General features: G+C 44.1%; 1 protein-coding gene and 1 pseudogene across 1 annotated transcript in view; both read left to right on the plus strand.

Annotated features, from left to right (window-relative positions):
* The window catches only part of GNS (glucosamine (N-acetyl)-6-sulfatase), a 57072-nt gene extending 42224 nt beyond the window's left edge, over positions 1-14848 (plus strand). Inside the window, exons 11-14 of the mRNA XM_032347156.1 lie at positions 6426-6533; positions 7470-7580; positions 9529-9689; positions 12486-14848. Coding sequence (XP_032203047.1) covers positions 6426-6533; positions 7470-7580; positions 9529-9689; positions 12486-12564 — 459 coding nt within the window. The 3' untranslated portion in view covers positions 12565-14848. The remainder of the gene's footprint in view (positions 1-6425; positions 6534-7469; positions 7581-9528; positions 9690-12485) is intronic.
* LOC116594555 lies at positions 10954-11104 on the plus strand (annotated as a pseudogene).
* Positions 14849-17603: the final 2755 nt, after the last annotated feature.

Consider the following 17603-nt stretch of genomic DNA (forward strand, 5'->3'; position numbering starts at 1 on the left):
TTTTTGCCTTGCTGCCCTTGCCTGAGGGGACAGGTCCAAAAATATATTCCTGTTTTCTTGTAAGAGTTTTATGCTTCTGGTTTAAGTCTTTCATCAATTTTGAGCTTATTTTTGTGTATGGTATAAAAAAAGTACTCCAGTTTCATTCTTTGGCGTGTAGCCATCTACTTCTCCTAGACCATTTATTAAAGAGACTATCTTGGGTCACCTGGATGGCATTGTCGGTTGAGTGTCTGACTCTTGGTTTTGGCTCAGGTGGTGGTCTCAGGATTGTGGGATTGGGCCCCACATCAGGCTCTGAGCTCAGTGTGGCATCTGCTTGAGAATTTTCTCTTTCCCTCTTCCTCTGTCCCTCCCCTGCTCTCTTTCTAAAGTAAGTCTTTAAAAAAGACCATCTTCGGGCGCCTGGGTGCCTAATGGGTTAAAGCCTCTGCCTTCGACTCAGGTCATGATCCCAGGGTCCTGGGATTGAGCCCCATGTCGGGCTCTCTGCTCAGCGGGGACCCTGCTTCCTCCTCTCTCTCTGCCTGCTTCCCTGCCTACTTGTGATCCCTGTCTATCAAATAAATAAAATCTTTAAAAAAAAAAAAAAAAGACCATCTTTTCCCAATTGTATGTTCTTGCCTCCTTTGTCAAATATTAATTGACCGTATAAGCATGGGTTTGTTTCTGGACTCAATTCTGTGCCATTGACCTGTGTGTCTGTTTTTGTGTCAGTAGGGAGTGCATTGAAGAGTGGATTCCTTTGAGTAGTATGGACATTTAACAATATTAAGTATTCCGGTTTCTTGAGTGTGGTGTATCTTTCCATTTATTTGTGTCATCTTTTATTTCTTTCATTCTTGTCTTAACGGTTTTCAGAGTACAGTTGTTTTGCCTGCTTGGTTAAATCACTCTTTTTGCTGCAACTGTACATGCAGTTGCTTTCTTTCTCTCTCTCATGGTAGATTATTAGTATATTAAAAGACAACCAGTTAATGTATATTAATTTTGTATCTGGCAACTTTATTGAATTCTTATCCTAATAGTTTCTTGGTGGAATCTTTATAGAGTTTTCTATATATAGTTCTCTTGTTGCCTGCAAATAGTGTTTTACTTCTCTTCTAATTTGGACACCTTTTATTTCTTGTGCTTGTCTGATGTGACTAGGACTTCCAATCCTATGTTGAATAAAGTGGCAAAAGTAGGCATCCTAGTTTTGTTCCTAGTCTTAGGAGAACAGCTTTCAGCTTATCACCATTGACTATGATGTTAGCTGTGGTTTTGTCATATGTGGCCTTTATTATGTTGAAGAATGTTCCCTAAATACCCACTTTAAGTTTTTATTATAAATGAATGTTGAATCTCATCAAATGCTTTTTCCACATCTGCTGAGCTGACCATCTGATTTTTTTTTTTTTTTTTAAGATTTTATTTAGGGAGAGAGGGTAAGTAGTGGCGGGGAGGGGCAGAGGGAAGGGGAGACCAGACTCCCTGCTGAGCAAGGAGCCCGATGCAGGACTTGATCCTAGGACACCAAGATCATGACCTGAGCCAGAAGCAGACACTTAACCAACTGAGCCACCCAGGTGCCCCTGATTTTTCCATTAATGTGGTATATATTGATTGACTTGTATCCTTGCATCCATGGAATAAATCTTACTTAATCATGGCATATGATCTTTTTTAATGTATTGCTTAGTTCAGTGTACTGACATTTTGTTGAGGATTTTTGCATCTGAGTTGATTAAGGATATTGGCCTACAACTTGTGTGTGTGGTATCTTTGTCTGATTTTGGTATCCAGGTAGTGCCAGCCTTCTAGAATGAGAAATCTGGAAGCATTTCTTCCTCTTTAATTTTTGGAATAGTTTGAGAGGGATACATATTAATTCTTCTTTGTTAGAATTCATCTGTGAAGCCTGGTCTTGCACTTTTGTTTGGTGGGAGTTTTTTGATTACTGATTGTGTTTTGTTACTAGTAATAGGTCTATTTAGATTTCCTGCTTCTGGATTCAGTCTTGGAAAATTGTATGTTCCTAGGGATTTACCCGTTTCTTGTAAGTTGTCCCTTTCCATGTAACTTCTCTTTCACTTCTGATTTTATTTGGTCCCTGTTTTTTTCTTGGTAAGTCGGACTAAAATATTTATCAATTTTATCTTTCCGAAGAACCAGGTTTTCTTTAAAAATTTTATTTACTTGATAGAGAGCAAGCAAGAACAAGTGGGCAGAGCCGCAAGCACAGGGAGAGGGGAAGCAGACTCCCTGCTCAGCAGGGAGCCCAACTCAGGGATTCAGTCACAGGACCCCAAGCTGGCAGGCAGATGCTTAACCAGTTGAGCCATCAGGTGCCCCAAAGAACCAGCTTTTAGTTTTGCTGATCTTTTCTATTGTTTTTTAGTCTCAGTTTCATTTATTTGTGCTCTGATCTTCTTATTTCCTTTAGTCTACTAACTTTGGGCTTTGTTCGTTTTTTAGTTTCCTTATAAAGGTGTAAGGTTGAGATTTTTCTAGATTCTTGAGGTGGACTTGTATCACTATAAACTTCCCTCTTTTTTCCTTTTCTAAAGATTTTATTTATTTGAGAGAGCAAGCAGTGGGTTGGGGAGGTAGACTCCCTGCTGAACAAGGAGCCAGATGCAGGGCTCCATCCCATGACCCAGGGACCATGACCTGAGCCAAAGACAGACACATAACTGACTGAACCACCTAAGCACCCCTAAACTTCCCTTAAAATTGTTTTTGCTGTGTCTTATACGTTTTGAACTGTTGTGCTCCCATTTGCATTGTTTCGGGGTATTTTTTTTCTCTTATTTCTTTGTTGACCCGTTGGTTGTTTAATAGCATGTTGCTCTTAGCCTGCATGTGCGTTTCTTCCAGTTTTTGTTTTGTTTAGTTTTTTTTTTTTTTTTAAGATTTTATTTATTTTACAGGGAGAGAGAGATCACAAGTAGGCAGAGAGAGAGGGGGGAGGAAGCAGGCTCCCTGTGGAGCAGAGAGCCCAATGCAGGGCTCAAGCCAGGACCCTGGGATCATGATCTGAGCTGAAGGCAGAGAGGCCTTAACCCACTGAGCCACCCAGGCGCCCTGCCTTGGCTCTTTTCTTTAGAACATATTCTCATTTTTCCTCTCAGTTTAAATATATTTGTTTCTATGTACTAAGTAGATCGATTACATCTCCTGTATTAAAGAAGTGGCTTTATGCCAAAGGCATCCTAGGAGACCCAGTAGTGCCAACTCCCCAGGTCACCCAAGCCTTGTGTCTCAGGGATGTCCATGTGGGGTGTGCACACCCTCCTGTCCTCGCTGGGTTGTGGTTGGTGTGGACTCCCCGGCGTGCAGGGCAGTTCTCTGGTGCGGCGGCTGCAGTAGCTGTGGGCACGGCAGCCTTCCGGTGCTGCTTGCTGCGAAGTCCAGCTGCAGCTGTTGCAGGAACGCTCATGTGCAGAGCTGCTCCCCCCACCCGTCGCAGGTGCATTCATGGGGGGGGGGGTGCAGTGCCAGGCAAAGCCTCCCACTGTGTGTGGCACAGCAAGAGGTCACTTGGGAAGGTTCTGGTGCTATCTGAGCTGTGTGCCAGGTGTGCCAGGGTCAAGTGTGTTTCCTAACTCAGGGATCTGGTCTACTTGTCCCCATCAAGGCCCATTTTAACTCTGGACTGTTTTTAGTAAGATTTCGCCACTTTAGTAGATACTTCTAACTTAAGGAACCATAGTTTTTAGATACAAAGTATACAAGTGTGCCAGTACACTAGACTTAATTAATTAGCTAAGACTTTGGATTTCTCAGTGCCAATCTAAGTATCTAAAAGGGATGTGCCACTGGGTTGGGGGTTGGTGTTTTACAGTGTACCTTTGTTGCACAGAAATTTTCTTGAAGTTGTTGGGTGACCAAATGTCCGTGCAACCAATCCCATGACCAGTTTCCTATCATAAGAGTTGTCTTAGGGATGACAGGCACCGTAAGATACTCATGTCCAATACTCAAGCCAATTTTTGTGGCTTTTTGGCTTCCAAAATCCTCATTAGCAATAGCTTTTTTTTTCTTTTTTTTAAGGATTTTATTTATTTACTTGACAGAGATCACAAGTAGGCAGAAAGGCAGGCAGAGAGAGGAGGAAGCAGGCTCCCGGCGGAGCAGAGAGCCCAGTGCGGGACTCGATCCCAGGACACCGCAGGCTCCCGGCGGAGCAGAGAGCCCAATGCGGGACTCGATCCCAGGACACCGGGACCATGACCCGAGCCGAAGGCAGAGGCTTCAACCCACTGAGCCACCCAGGCGTCCCAGCAATAGCTTTTATGTACACAAAAGATGACAAATAAATATGTGCCTTTCTCTGCTCGGCAGGAAGCCTGCTTCCTCCTCTCTCTCTGCCTGCCTCTCTGCCTACTTGTGATCTCTGTCAAATTAGAAAAAAAAAGTATGTGCCTTAACATACTAGTAGTAACTAAGAAAGGTTTACTAGAGACTGGCCAAGAGAAGGCTGTGTGTACCTCCAGCAATTCCCAGCATGGACTAAACCAGCAAATTCCAGCAAATAGGGACTGTGGACTGGAAAGAGGTTCCAAATAACTGGGAAATGCAAATTGAACCAAGGGCTGGGGAACTGGGTTCTGAATGGAACATTCTGCCAGCTGAAAGTGACAAGTCCTGGACTGGAAAGCCAATTAGACTAGGATCACAACTTGGAATCTCAGAAATGGTGAAAGGACCGTGAACTCAAAAATGCGTTTGTGTGGGGGTAAGGGGTGCACCTTGGTTGAGCATCTGATTCTTGATCTCAGCTTGGGTCTTTTTTTTTTTTTAAAGATTTTATTTATTTATTTGACAGACAAAGATCACAAGTAGGCAGGGGGTGGGGGAGCTGGCTCCCTGTCGAGCAGAGAGCCCGATGCGGGGCTCGATTCCAGGACCCTGGGATCATGACCCGAACCAAAGGCAGAGGCTTTAATCCACTGAGCCTCCCAGGTGCCCCTCAGCTTGGGTCTTGATCTAGGGTTGTGAGTTCAAGCCTCAAGTCCATGCCCAGCATGGAGCCTACTTTAAAAAAAAAAAAAAATAGGTTTGCAAGTATCATTCCCAGGGTTCTCATTGTCCCAGAGTGCTGTTAAGAAGTTTGATTCAGCTCCTGGCACTGCCATCCGATCTGTTAAAAATCTATTCAGTGATTCATGAATCAGGCAGCAGCTCATCTGCGATAGAAGGTAGTAGCCTCTGTAGAGCTGTAGAAAAGGGAAATTTATTAACGTGGAAAGGGGGTGGATATGGAAATTATTAACAAAGAATGCATTGTTTCAGCTAAGGTCACCCTCCCGAGGGGAACAGGAAGGTCTGTGGGGCAGAGTACCTCATTAGTGCTAACCAGGTAATTCCAAGTTGACTGGTAAAGTTACGTTCCTGGAGGATTCCAACTGCAACTAGCTTAGGTGTTAGGTCTTGGTTTGTTGATGTGGAGTTTAGTACAAGTGACTCCATTTTGGGCCTGCTATCTCCTTTTTAACACCACAAGCCAGACTCGACTCTGATTAGTAAGCCTATAGACTATTTTAGGAGCGCATTCTAACCTGATCTCCCTGTCCTGCATCTCTTGACTCCATCTCTAGATTCCGCTCCTAGGATGATTTTTCTAAAGCACAGCCTTGATTTTATTCTAATGACCACCCTTCCTCTCTATTCCTTGTCTAAAAGCTGGATTTCGGGAAACTGCTCATATTGTCATTTTGATCCAAAACTTCCTTTCACTACTTTAACCTTATTCCTTTCACCACTTGTGTTCCTGTCTTAGACCCTCCCGTTTCAAATGCTGTTGCTTCTTTGCTTTCACTCCACTAATGCGCAGTGAAGAATAAGTGAGTTCCAGTATGTATGGTATCTTCACTCCAACCAAGAACTTAGAACCCGCTATAGTCCTTAGCACACTAGCCGTTTTTAATATATTTAATTTTTAGCCTTGTGTGTATTTGGCTATAAATTTCTTCATCAGATAGGTTTAGAAGAATTTTTTTAATGTTTTGTTTATTTTACAGGGAACACATGTTGGGGGGGTGGGTAGAGCAAAGGAGAGGAACCCGAGTGGACTCCACACTGAACTCGAACCCAATACAGGGCTTGATCCCACGACCCCACTATCAGACCTGAGTTGGACATTTGGCCAACTGCCCCAGCCAGGTGTCCCTAGAAGAATTCTTAAGAGTTTATAGTTTCCATTCCCCTCCTGCTTCACAGAGGTATTAATGCTCGAAGCATTTTCTGTCATCTGTCAGTGCTCTGAAATAACCAAACATGATAGAAGCCTTCATCTGCATCAGGTTTTCCCATTCTCTGCAGCTACTGAATGAATAGTCCAATTCGTTTTGACCCGCCACTCCCCTTTAGCAGAATAGAACTCTGTGATCCTAATCACAGTCTATACGCCTCACAGAAACCACTTTTGCTCTTCCTTCCAGAAAGGTGCCAGCAGTCTGACTTGGCGATCAGATGTCTTGGTGGAATATCAAGGAGAAGGCCGTAATGTCACCGACCCAACCTGTCCTTTGCTGAGTCCTGGAGTATCGGTGAGTAGTAGCTTGAGTTGGCTTAGACAGTTTTCTTACCAGTAGCACAGCAAGGCATTGGCTTAGATGTGTCAAGTATTAAAACCCTAAATCTGAGTCTTGGTCCTCTTTCACTTGACTTTGTCACTTGACTAGAAATTAGTAGACCAGACAAATTTAGTAATCCTGAAAATGATGTTTCTGACCTATTTTCAGAATGTGCACCTTGAATTCCTCATTTTTCCTAACCAGCACATGTATCTACCCATATTCTTTTTCATTCCCCTTCTTGTTTTCCTCTCCTTCCCAATAGTGGTACCATTGTTTATGGGGGAGGTTAGCAGCAGCCCTTAGAAGAGATACGGGGTCACCACAGTTATATGTAACTGCCATCATAAATGTCTTGCTTGGTGACAGTCAGGCTGGTCCTGAAGGTGGTGGGAGCAATGTTGGCCTCACTTTGGATGATGCAAAATAGGAAAGTCAACTCCAGAGAGAAGCCCAATACCAAAGTATAAGGAAGTCGGTAAGGACAACATGAAAACATTAAGTTACCTGCAGCTGATTCCACAAAGCTCACTTGAGCCTTTTTCTCCAACCTGTTAAGATGACAGTTCCTAACAGACCTTAGACGTGACTCCTAGGAGATTCATTTCGTCTCCTCAGCATCTATCCCATCCACTTTCCAGTTGCTCACTGCAACACATTCTTGTCATGAGATTAGCACACGGTGCTGACAAGAGTCTGTAAGCAGAACTACCACAAATATCCTTAATCAAGTGAGCCACAAGTAAAGAACAAAGCCCCACATCTACCTTTGATTTACTTCTCTGTGGAAAGCTCCCTAATTTCTATCCAGTGGTAGGTCTGGCTTGAACCAACTTGGTTGCCCCTGTAGACAGGTGGTATTTGTTCCTATAGAACTCTCCTGATCTAACTTTCTGAATATCCCTACAGCAATGTTTCCCAGACTGTGTCTGTGAAGATGCTTACAATAACACCTACGCCTGTGTGAGGACCCTGTCGGCGCAGTGGAATTTACAGTATTGTGAGTTCGATGACCAGGAGGTAAGAAGGCCCTGTCTCCCCCACCCCCTTGCGTGCTAGTGCCCATGCTCTGCTGGCTGGTCGAGGTAGCAGAAGAATAACAATTCCAAGGCCGTTTCCTAAGGAAGATAGGTTTCTTATCTGTACTTATACTGAGGCTTCCTTCGGTTCAGAAAATAGAGGGGCGCCTGGGAGGCTCGGTCAGTTAAGTGTCTGACTATTGTTTGACCCAGGTTGCCAGCTCAGGGTCCTGAGACTGGGCCCCACACTCAGCACAGAGTCTGCTTGGAACTTTCTCTCCCTCCTCCTCTGCCCTCCTCCAACTCCCGTATGCTTGTTCTCTCTCTAATCTTTTTTTTTTTTTTAATTTTTTATAAACATATTTTTATCCCCAGGGGTACAGGTCTGTGAATCGCCAGGTTTACACACTTCACAGCACTCACCAAACCACATACCCTCCCCAATGTCCATAACCCTACCCCCGTTCTCCCAACACTCCTCCCCCCAGCAACCCTCAGTTTGTTTTGTGTCTCTCTCTAATTTTGTAAAACAAAAACAAAGAACAGAATTCCACAAAGCCATACTGCATTTCTCTAACTGTGCCCTTTCTGAATGGGCTCTTCTGCACCCCTAGCACCACTCACACATTTAAAGGCACCGTCCACTTGTTCAGATTGCTGCGTGCCTGCTCTCTTTGCTTCCCTGCTAGTTTGGGGCCACAGTAAGACACCTCAACTTCTGTGGAGGTAAAAGGAGTTGGGACATTTGCCAGAAGGCTAACAACCAGCTTGTTCAGAAACTCTGGTCCCCACAACAGCCTAGCCCAGAGCTGCTCAAATAGATGAGCAGTGGGCAATCAAAAGCCAAACCAGAGGCGCCATGCTTGTGAGAAGGTGGCTTTCAGCACCCGGAGACCAGTATGGACGGAGACCTCCCGCCCTGCAGTCCTTCGTGCTTTCACACTGTTCATCAGCACGTGCCCAGCTGGCATCCCACATCTTGCCCTGTGGAGCCGACACGCACTGTGTTTCTTGGAAATGGACTTGCTCACCACTCGTTTGTGGGTCAGAAGCACTTTGGACAGCAGGCAGAAGAGCATCGTTCAGAATCGGTTCTTGTTCCTCCTTCCCTGTAATGTTTAGCTGTCATTTTCCTAGCCTGTCCCTTGGACAATAAAGTACAGAGCTGGGGGGAGAGGAGATAATAGTGGTATTAGATCTGTCTAGTGTCAGAAATAATGGGATTGTGTCCTTTCCCAGTTGGTGTCGGACATCCAGAACTGCTTTTTATTTTATTTGTTTTTTAAAGATTTTATTTATTTATCTGAGAGAGAGAGAGAGAGAGTATGAGAAGGGGGAAGATCAGAGGGAGAAGCAGACTCCCTGCCAAGCAGGTAGCCCGATGTGGAACTCGATCCCGGGACTCCAGGATCAGGACCTGAGCCAGTCGCTCAACCAGCTGAGCCACTCAGGCGCCCCAAAACTGCTTTTTAAAACACGAAAGTATAGCATCTGTATAACACAGGCTAGAGTACTTTCATATTTATTCTCATTTGAGTCTTAACAATTCTAACACAAAAATAAACCTTCAAATGTCAAATCTCACTTCTATAACAATATTAGCACTGAGTCTACTTTCTGAGACCTTGCTGTTTGAGGGTCCTGCATTCTCTTTTCTGCTTTTATTATGAAAGATAGTAAATTTGTCCTCCTGTCTCTGCCGAAAAGCACAGGGTGTCCTGGAGGCCTGTTTCCAGCATGTGGGCCTTGAACCTGAAGTCCCTTAACCCAAGAACATGCTCTGTGGTCTTGCGTTTACCCTCGGGCTCTCTGAGGACATGAAGACCAGATGGTGTTCTCCTGGGGACTGCACTGTCCACCTCGTCCCTCCCCGTTTAGAACACGCACACGGGGATTACTTCAACTATAACGCTTGCTCTTAACCTTCCCCCATCTTTTCATTCTTGTAGGTATTTGTAGAAGTGTACAACCTGACTGCAGATCCAGACCAAATCACGAACATTGCTAAAAGTATAGACCCAGAGCTTTTAGGAAAAATGAACTACCGGCTAATGATGTTACAGTCCTGTTCTGGACCAAACTGTCGCACTCCAGGAGTGTTTGACCGTGGGTAAGTTTCCACTGTCTTCGATGGCTTTGACAACTTAGTTGTCTATAGCAATCATGCCATTCTTGAAGCCAGAGGCAGCCTGAGGGGTCCTTTTGGCTCTGAGCTGTTTCTCTCATTATTCTCCTTTGTAGTAGGAATACTGCATCTTCGTGCATTCACCTCCTGTACTGAGAAAATAAGCTCTTTCAAACTTCTGCTCTCCGGTGCCAGTTGCTGCTTTAGCTGGAGGCCTAGCCCTGCTCGCTGCCACATGGGACTCTCCTCCCTCCCCTTCCTCGTGTGATCCTTGTCATGGTACCAACTTGATTACACTGGTGACAGGTGGGGTTTCTTTAAAGTAAGCCGACTGAGTGCTGCCCTGTTCCCTAGCACTTCCAGGAGGATAAGCCTTCATTTCACTTCTCAGAAACCCCAACTGGAGAAACTTAAAATGCTTGCCAGTAAATTTAATATGCTAAACACACAAAATGAGTTAGAAGGTATAGACTCTGAAATGTTGAAATGCATAAGACCACATCGTATATGGAGGGAGAGAAGATCTTGATCACCTACTAAGCCAGCCTCATCCTCCCACTCAGTACTCTGAAATAACTTCTCTCCGGTGACACTGGGTCTTAGTCTTAGCACACCATGAATCTGAACTGCCTACAGCAAGAAACTTGGCATTTTACGCTTGAAGACCATGAACTCTAAAGTTGAATTTTCACTAGGAAAGGATTTAGTTATTTTGATTGATGTCCTGAGCTGATGGAAAATAGTAACTTAAGTAGTAACTCAATTATTTAGCTTTGTGTGAGCGGTCTTCAGTAATATATAAGCATATATTACTAAGTTGTATATTGTAATATACAACAGCATGTTGTATATTGTAATATAATATACAACTTAGTAATACATGTGATGAGCAGAGAAAATGGATTATAGATGGTTTATTAAAGAAATGTAGGGGCACCTGGGTGGCTCTCTTCAGCCTCCAACTCTTCATTTCAGCTTAGGTCATGAGATCGGGCTCATGGAATTGAGCCCTGCATCAGGCTCTGAACTCAGCTAACAAGAATCTGCTTAAGATTCTCTCCCCTCCCATTTCTCCCTGCTCCTGTTCTCTAAAAAGAATCTTTAAAAAACCCAAAAAACCCCACTTTTCCTAAATGCTGCATATAAAGCCAGAGAGAGACACGGAGGCCAGCAAACAAAATTAGGTAACAATATAAAAAGACAATATTTATCATAATTTTATATCACTTGAGCCTTCTTTTATATGGGTAGCTTTGCGCAGTGGCAGTATCGTAGCCAGTGAGATTTATCCGAGGCGCAGTTATTGCTAATTAAACTTTTACATGGGTAACCCTGTTAACGCAGTCATCAGTCAAGCATTCTGACTGCCCAGCTTGGAGCTTTTCTCCAGGTGAGTGAAATGCAGCCTCACTCAGGCCCATTCCTTGAGGTAGGAAATTCATTCTCTAAAGTACAAGACACAAGACTTCTGGTTGACACATGATGATTTTGTGGTTTCCAGCAGCTGCTTCGCTCAGAATGTTTTATCAACTACAATGAGATGTCTAGAGCAGTCTCTGGATGACTCTTGGAACTTAAATCCATCCTCTAATTGAATCTCAAATGGAGGCTGAGCATCAGGCCTGAAGTGTTAGAGGACTGGCGATAGAACGTCCAAGCAGCCACGCTGAGCCCTCGGCTAAATTTGCCCAAGTGTCACCATTAGAGCTGACAGAGTAAGACCTCCTGACTCCCAGGCAAGCTTTGTTTGTTGAAACTGTAATTTAATTGTCTTGCTACGAAGCTTATAACAGAGACTGTAGATGCCGGCTTTCCTCATGTTAGCCTCAGCTATTTCAGCCACCTGGTTGCTTTTAAATTCCTTAGCAGTAGCTTATTCTTTCCCACCACATACCTAGGCCTGTGGAATCCTCTGAAAATGGAGGTCAGCAGACTAGATCCTATAGGCCCAGTCCAGCCACCACCCTTTGAAAATAGCCGCATTCATTCATTTACATACAGTAACAACGTTGAGTCGTTGGGACAGCGAGTGTATGGCTCACCCTTGTTCTCAAGTAATGCTGGTTAAGTTTATCCCAAAAAATTGCAGATAAAAGTAAAATGCAGTGTTATGTCTAGACTACACATGTAAATTGTCTTTCCAGCTTATCTACTTTAATTTTACCAGCGAAGGAAAAGAGTAAAAGCTGAATGGTAGGTATTTCACAGGAATTGAACTGCCTTACTATTTTAGTGGTAGCCATAGGTTAATGACCTAGCTCAGTTCATGATGAGCCAACTACTCATCAGTAAGAAACTACTGGTAGGAAAACTACTCATCAGTAGGAAACTACTGGAGTCTGAGGTGCACACCTGTGCTGTTACCTGTCGTTCTACCTGAACGGTGAATGGAAGGCTTTGAAGCAGCTGCTAGGGTTCCAGCAAGGGCTAGACTGCCATTAGGCTGCTTTCAACCCTCAGGATTCCTCCAAACGCCCCTAAAAAGGGGTGGGGGGGACCTACCTCAAATCTTGCCGCCTCCTAATGCCTCTCAAGAATAACCTTGTTTTTCTCCTCTTTGCTTTTCACTACATTGTTCTGTGCTTGCTTCCTTGTGCTGGAAATGCTCTTAATTATCGAGTGCTTCTGTTCTGTACTACAGACTTTGCCACTGGATTCCTTTCTAGTGATTTAATGGGTCCTTTGATCTTCCTTCCTGCCGTCCTTTCCACTGAACATTCTGACTGAAGTACTCAGTGGCTAACTCGGGTTAACGTGACATCCTTTTTCTCTCCTCCCCAGATACAGGTTTGACCCTCGTCTCATGTTCAACAATCAGGGCAGTGTCAGGACTCGAAGGTTTTCAAAACCTCCTCTGTAGCAACCTCTGCACTGGGTTCCTGCACGCCTCTGTCTGAAGAAGTGATTGTAGTAGGTATCTGTAGCTAGTCCGCAAGACCGCGCCTGGAAGACTTTCTGGACTGGCTCTAGGTCCCGTCTGAAAAGGCAACCCAGTCAGCTGACCACCTTGTGCAATGTGTTAAACTGTGAACTCTGCCCCTCCGTCAGGGATGGCTGGCCCTGATCCCTCGTTCAGCTAATCACAATGCTCCCTTCCCTGGGGTTCCAGTTCCTGATGATTCCCTGTGTGATCAGAGTCTGAATTTGTAAGTCCATTCAGATAAACGGCGGTACTTTGGGGAGGGTGTGTATTTTACAGCTCAACCACTTCACTCTCACAAATACCAACATCACACGCCTTGAATAACCATCAGAGCAAGAAGTACCACCGTTGTCAGATTAGTGGAAATACATTGTTTATAATATCCACATCACAATGTGATAAGGTCACAGATTCCAAACCTGTCAACCAAGCACTGTTTTCTGTTGTTGGGTTTTTTCTTGTTTTCGTTTCTTTTGCATTCTGGGCTGGTGCTACACTGAAAGAGAACAGTTAAGTTTTCGGTAAAGGCTAATTCCAGGTAGTTCTTAAAAGGTGACAGCCATTTCCTTCCGTCTCCTTCCAGACTGCTCACCACATGCTAACCACAAGAGGGAACATCTCTTCTCTTGATTATTACCCCTCTGAGATCTGAACAAAGTAGCTTAGGGATCTCAGCAGAGAGGAAGAACATCTAAGGGCTGGTGAAGGTTGCACTTTGAGGGCCTCTGCGGCCCGGCTCAACAGCTTGACGGATGGAAGGGCTGCAGCTGGGACGGCGTAGGTGCCTGTGTGGCAGGAGCCTGGGTTTGGTTTTGACTCCGCATTTTGTGGACATTCTGTTCCTCCAGCACAGGTGACGCGGAGTTCCAGCTTGCTTCACCCTACTCTCTTCCCTTGTACAGAAGTTTGCCTGAGGGTCTGGAGTCTCCCGTAATTTGGGCCTCATTCACTGTTCCCTGTCAAAGCCAGACCTTGGGGAGGTTTCCTGACTGTACATAACACCTACATTAGTAGGTTTCCAGGCTCCAAGACCAATCTGGTTTCTACTGGTTTCTTCCCAAGAAAGCTCCTCTGTGGTTGGAACAGCAGGGGGAGGAGGAAGAGCGCTGGGGTTTATAACCTGTTCAACTCAGGCAGTAGTGATTTTAGCTTTATTTAAGGTCTTAGGTCGAGCTTTAAGCACTTTGGAAGACATGGCTGTAAGCAACATCTCTATCAGAACTCCAGATCTGGAGCCATGTTGGGTTAATAGCCTTTGGGTTGTTCCTTTACCTCATGCAATCCCAGTAACTGTGGTGGTATTCAGAGGTGAAACTGGCAAGTAAAATGAACACCTCTGCTGTGAATGTTTTAGGGGAAGATATTCTAAATATTTTGTGATTAAAAGCAAACTACAATGTTACATATGGGTATCAGCTTTATTCTACACTTTGATTCTTAACATTAATCAGTCAACTTCTACCTTACTCAAAGTTGACCATAGTTATTCCCGAATAAAAAGAAACCAACTCTTACCAGGTCTTATATTGTGATGTCCTATTATTCAGTTTTCTGATGCTGGTTCCTGAGAACAGGTAAAGTCCTAAGAGTGACCCAAGTCCACTGCCCACAGGAACCTTGCCACACTGCTCCGAACACTCAGCGGCCCATGTCCGGGTGGGGACGGGATGCCCGCTCTGGTAGCTCCTGCCTCCTGTATTTGGGACATTTCCTGCTAACTTGGGAATGGCCTATAATCTGACTTTTTCTTAGACTGGCTTCATTCTGGATCTGTACTAAAATCATCTCTCAAGTTCATAGCCTAGCAGACTACAAAATGCACTGAACTTTACAGAATGTATGTACAAGGAACACATTGCAAGAGGCTTGGCTTCTTTCTCTCCTAACTGTATGAATTTGGATTTTGATTATTTTCTCTTTTACGAAGGCCAGGTCTGGACTGGTTGGTGCCCTTCAGAGGAGAAAATTGTATAACCATTAGGAGTGACCCAAGGCCACAGGAATGAACAGAGATTTTTGCCTTATAAGATTTCCTATTAAAAGCTACCCTCAAATATCCAGTGGAGAACCCCTTTTGAGCATCTTTGAATTTGACCAACAATACTGTTGTAAAATATGTTTTAATTCACAATACTAAGGTTTGTACAAAATACTGACCATAGCCATGAAGTTATACCTTGACGTGTAAGAAATATTCTTAAAATTTATTTTTGGTGTCTAAGGATTAGTGCTTTAACAAAAGACAGAATGTTCCAGGGTCCTTATTAAGGTAAAGCAAAGGATATTTCCACCATCGATCCACCAATGAATTAGGTGGAGTATTTGGGTTCTTTACTTTGACCACTTAGGTCCCATGACCTCTGTGAATTCCTGTGTTTGTGTCATCTGTTCCTAAAAGTTACTCTGCCCTGGCTTTGTGTCATCTCAGTCACCTGACTTAGAAAGTGCCCTTCAAAAGACCCTGTTCACTGCTGCACTTTTCAACAAATTAAAATTTATTTCTGTTCTAGTGGGAATGTGTCCTTTGTTTTAGTCCACAAGTAGTCATTCTGACAAGATGCCGGTTAATCTTTTTGTCACTCACCTAAGACTGGAGAACAGGCCTTTACTCCTTGGGTGCTGTAGTCTCTACCTGGAAAGCTCTTCTGTAGGTGCTCTCTTGCTGACCGATAGCCTTGAATGAGTACCATGGAGAAAAATGATAAATCTTTATGCATTTACCACTTTGCAGGAAAAGTCTTATCCTGGCAGACTTTAAATTAGGTACAAGTAAGCTTAACTTCGAAGGTGCTTTCCCTTGATGTCCATTCATGTGATGTAGTGCCCTCAACAAAGGACTTTAGATGGGGACTGACAGACTTGTTCTTCAAGGGATGTCTCTATCACAATTACTTACCTCTGCTGTTGGAACACAGTACTTAGTATGAGTAGTTATGTTTGGTAAATTTTACTTACCAAACAGGCCAGGATTTGCCAAACCCTGACCTGAGAGGTTGCCTCATATCTTACAAATTGTGAAAACCAAGTAGAAAAACAAGATGTTTGAGGACAACCAGATCACTGTCAATTTGAGGGGTGCCTGGGTGGCTCAGTGGGTTCAGCCTCGGCCTTCAGCTCAGGGTCCTGGGATCAAGCCCCGCATCGTGTTCTCTGTTCAGCAGGGAGCCCTCTCTCTGCCTGTCTCTCTGCCTACTTGTGATCTCTGTGTGTCAAATAAACAATCTTTAAAAATTAGCGGTGCCTGGGTGGCTTGGCTAGGTGGGTTAAAGCCTCTGCCTTCAGCTCAGGTCATGACCCCAGGCTCACGGGATTAAGCCCCGCATCAGGCTCTCTGCTCAGCGGGGAGAGCCTGCTTCCTCCTCTCACTGTCTCTGCCTGCCTCTCTGCCTACTTGTGATCTGTCAAATAAATAAATCTTTTAATTAATTAATTAACTAATTGAGGGGCACCTGGCTGATTCAGTGGGTAGAGCATGTGACTCTTGATCTTGGGGTCATGTGTTCAAGCCCCACAGTGGGTAGAGAGATTACTTAAACTCTTTTTAAAAAGTGTCCAAACAGAAGTATATTTCTATATATTTCCCCAATGCTTAGGTAAATCCCAAAAAAGTAACTTGAGAGTATCACGAGGTGAATCCAACAAAAAAGAACATTTCTTTGTATAGACAAAGTAAGGCCAAGTATAGACTCTACCAGATCGATCTTTTAAGATTTTTCATTTAAGTAATCTCTCCACCCAACGTGAGACTCGAACGCACAACTCCAAGATCCGGAGTTGGATGCTGTCTACCCACTGAGTAACCCGGTGCTCCATCCATTTTTCTGCCTTATCCCACCTATTCTGAGACTGTACACTGCCCTGTAGAACCAAATCCCCTATAAAACTTGGTCTTTGTTTCATCTTCCTGAACTAGCAAGGGGCTTGAAAGGCTGGTCGTGTGCTTACCCTGAAGTGTGTTGTGGGAAGAGCAGACAACCAGAGAACTCCCAAGTCCCCAGGCTGGACTGAGACCTCCATGGATGGCCTAGGAATTCCCACAAAAGACAAAATTTAGATGTGGGACATGGGAGCCTGCTCCTGGACTGTCACAGAGGAGATAGTGAACTATTCTAATACTGGGTTTTTCAGAGGAAACTTCCATGACCACCTTGTACCCAGCAGAACTGAGATCCGTAAATACTCCCTTAACCTAGGGAGCCGGGGTGGCTCAAGTCAGCTAAGCATCCGACTTTGGATTTCAGCTCAGGTCACGGTCTAAGGGTCGTGAGATCGAGCCCTGCATCAGGCTCCACACTACACAGGGAGTCTGCGTGAGATCCATTCCCTCTCTGTCAGCCCCTGCCCTTGCTCATGGATGCGCACACTCTCTCCCCCCCTCTACAACAATCTTAAATATATTCTCAATCTGCAGGTCTGACTGATGCTGATAGGATGGAGAGATTCAGAGAATACTTGTAATTAGTATTTATTGTGATAGAAGACCTCTGCAGAATAGATTTTTTTCCTTCAGCTGAATTTATGCAAGCTCACAAAGCCCACCTTTCTGTTAAACTCTGTCTCTGATCTAAGAAGGATTTTTCCCTCCTCCATTATCCATACACACGCCTACACTACCAGGCAGTGAGCTTAGTTAGGAAATGGAATTACTCTGTTTCCGACATCTAGGACAGTATATAGATTGAAAAGAAAAAAACTTCCAAACAAGAATACTCTTATCTAGCAAAGTTACTCAGATTGGAAGGAGAAAGAGTTTCCCAGACAAGCAAAAGCTAAAGGAGTTCATCACCACTAAACTGCCCTTACAAAAATGTGAAAGGGACTTTTTTAAGCCAAAAAGGGTGCTACTTAGCCACAAGATATTTGAAAATATAAATCTAACCAGTAAAGACATTTATACTAAAGGTCATGGATTAATCTCAAAGGTAGTATAAGATCAAAAGACAGAAGTATAATAATTAAGGGCTACACAAGATAAA

Source organism: Mustela erminea, chromosome 6 (assembly GCF_009829155.1).
Source record: "Mustela erminea isolate mMusErm1 chromosome 6, mMusErm1.Pri, whole genome shotgun sequence".
NCBI classification, from domain to species: domain Eukaryota; kingdom Metazoa; phylum Chordata; class Mammalia; order Carnivora; family Mustelidae; genus Mustela; species Mustela erminea.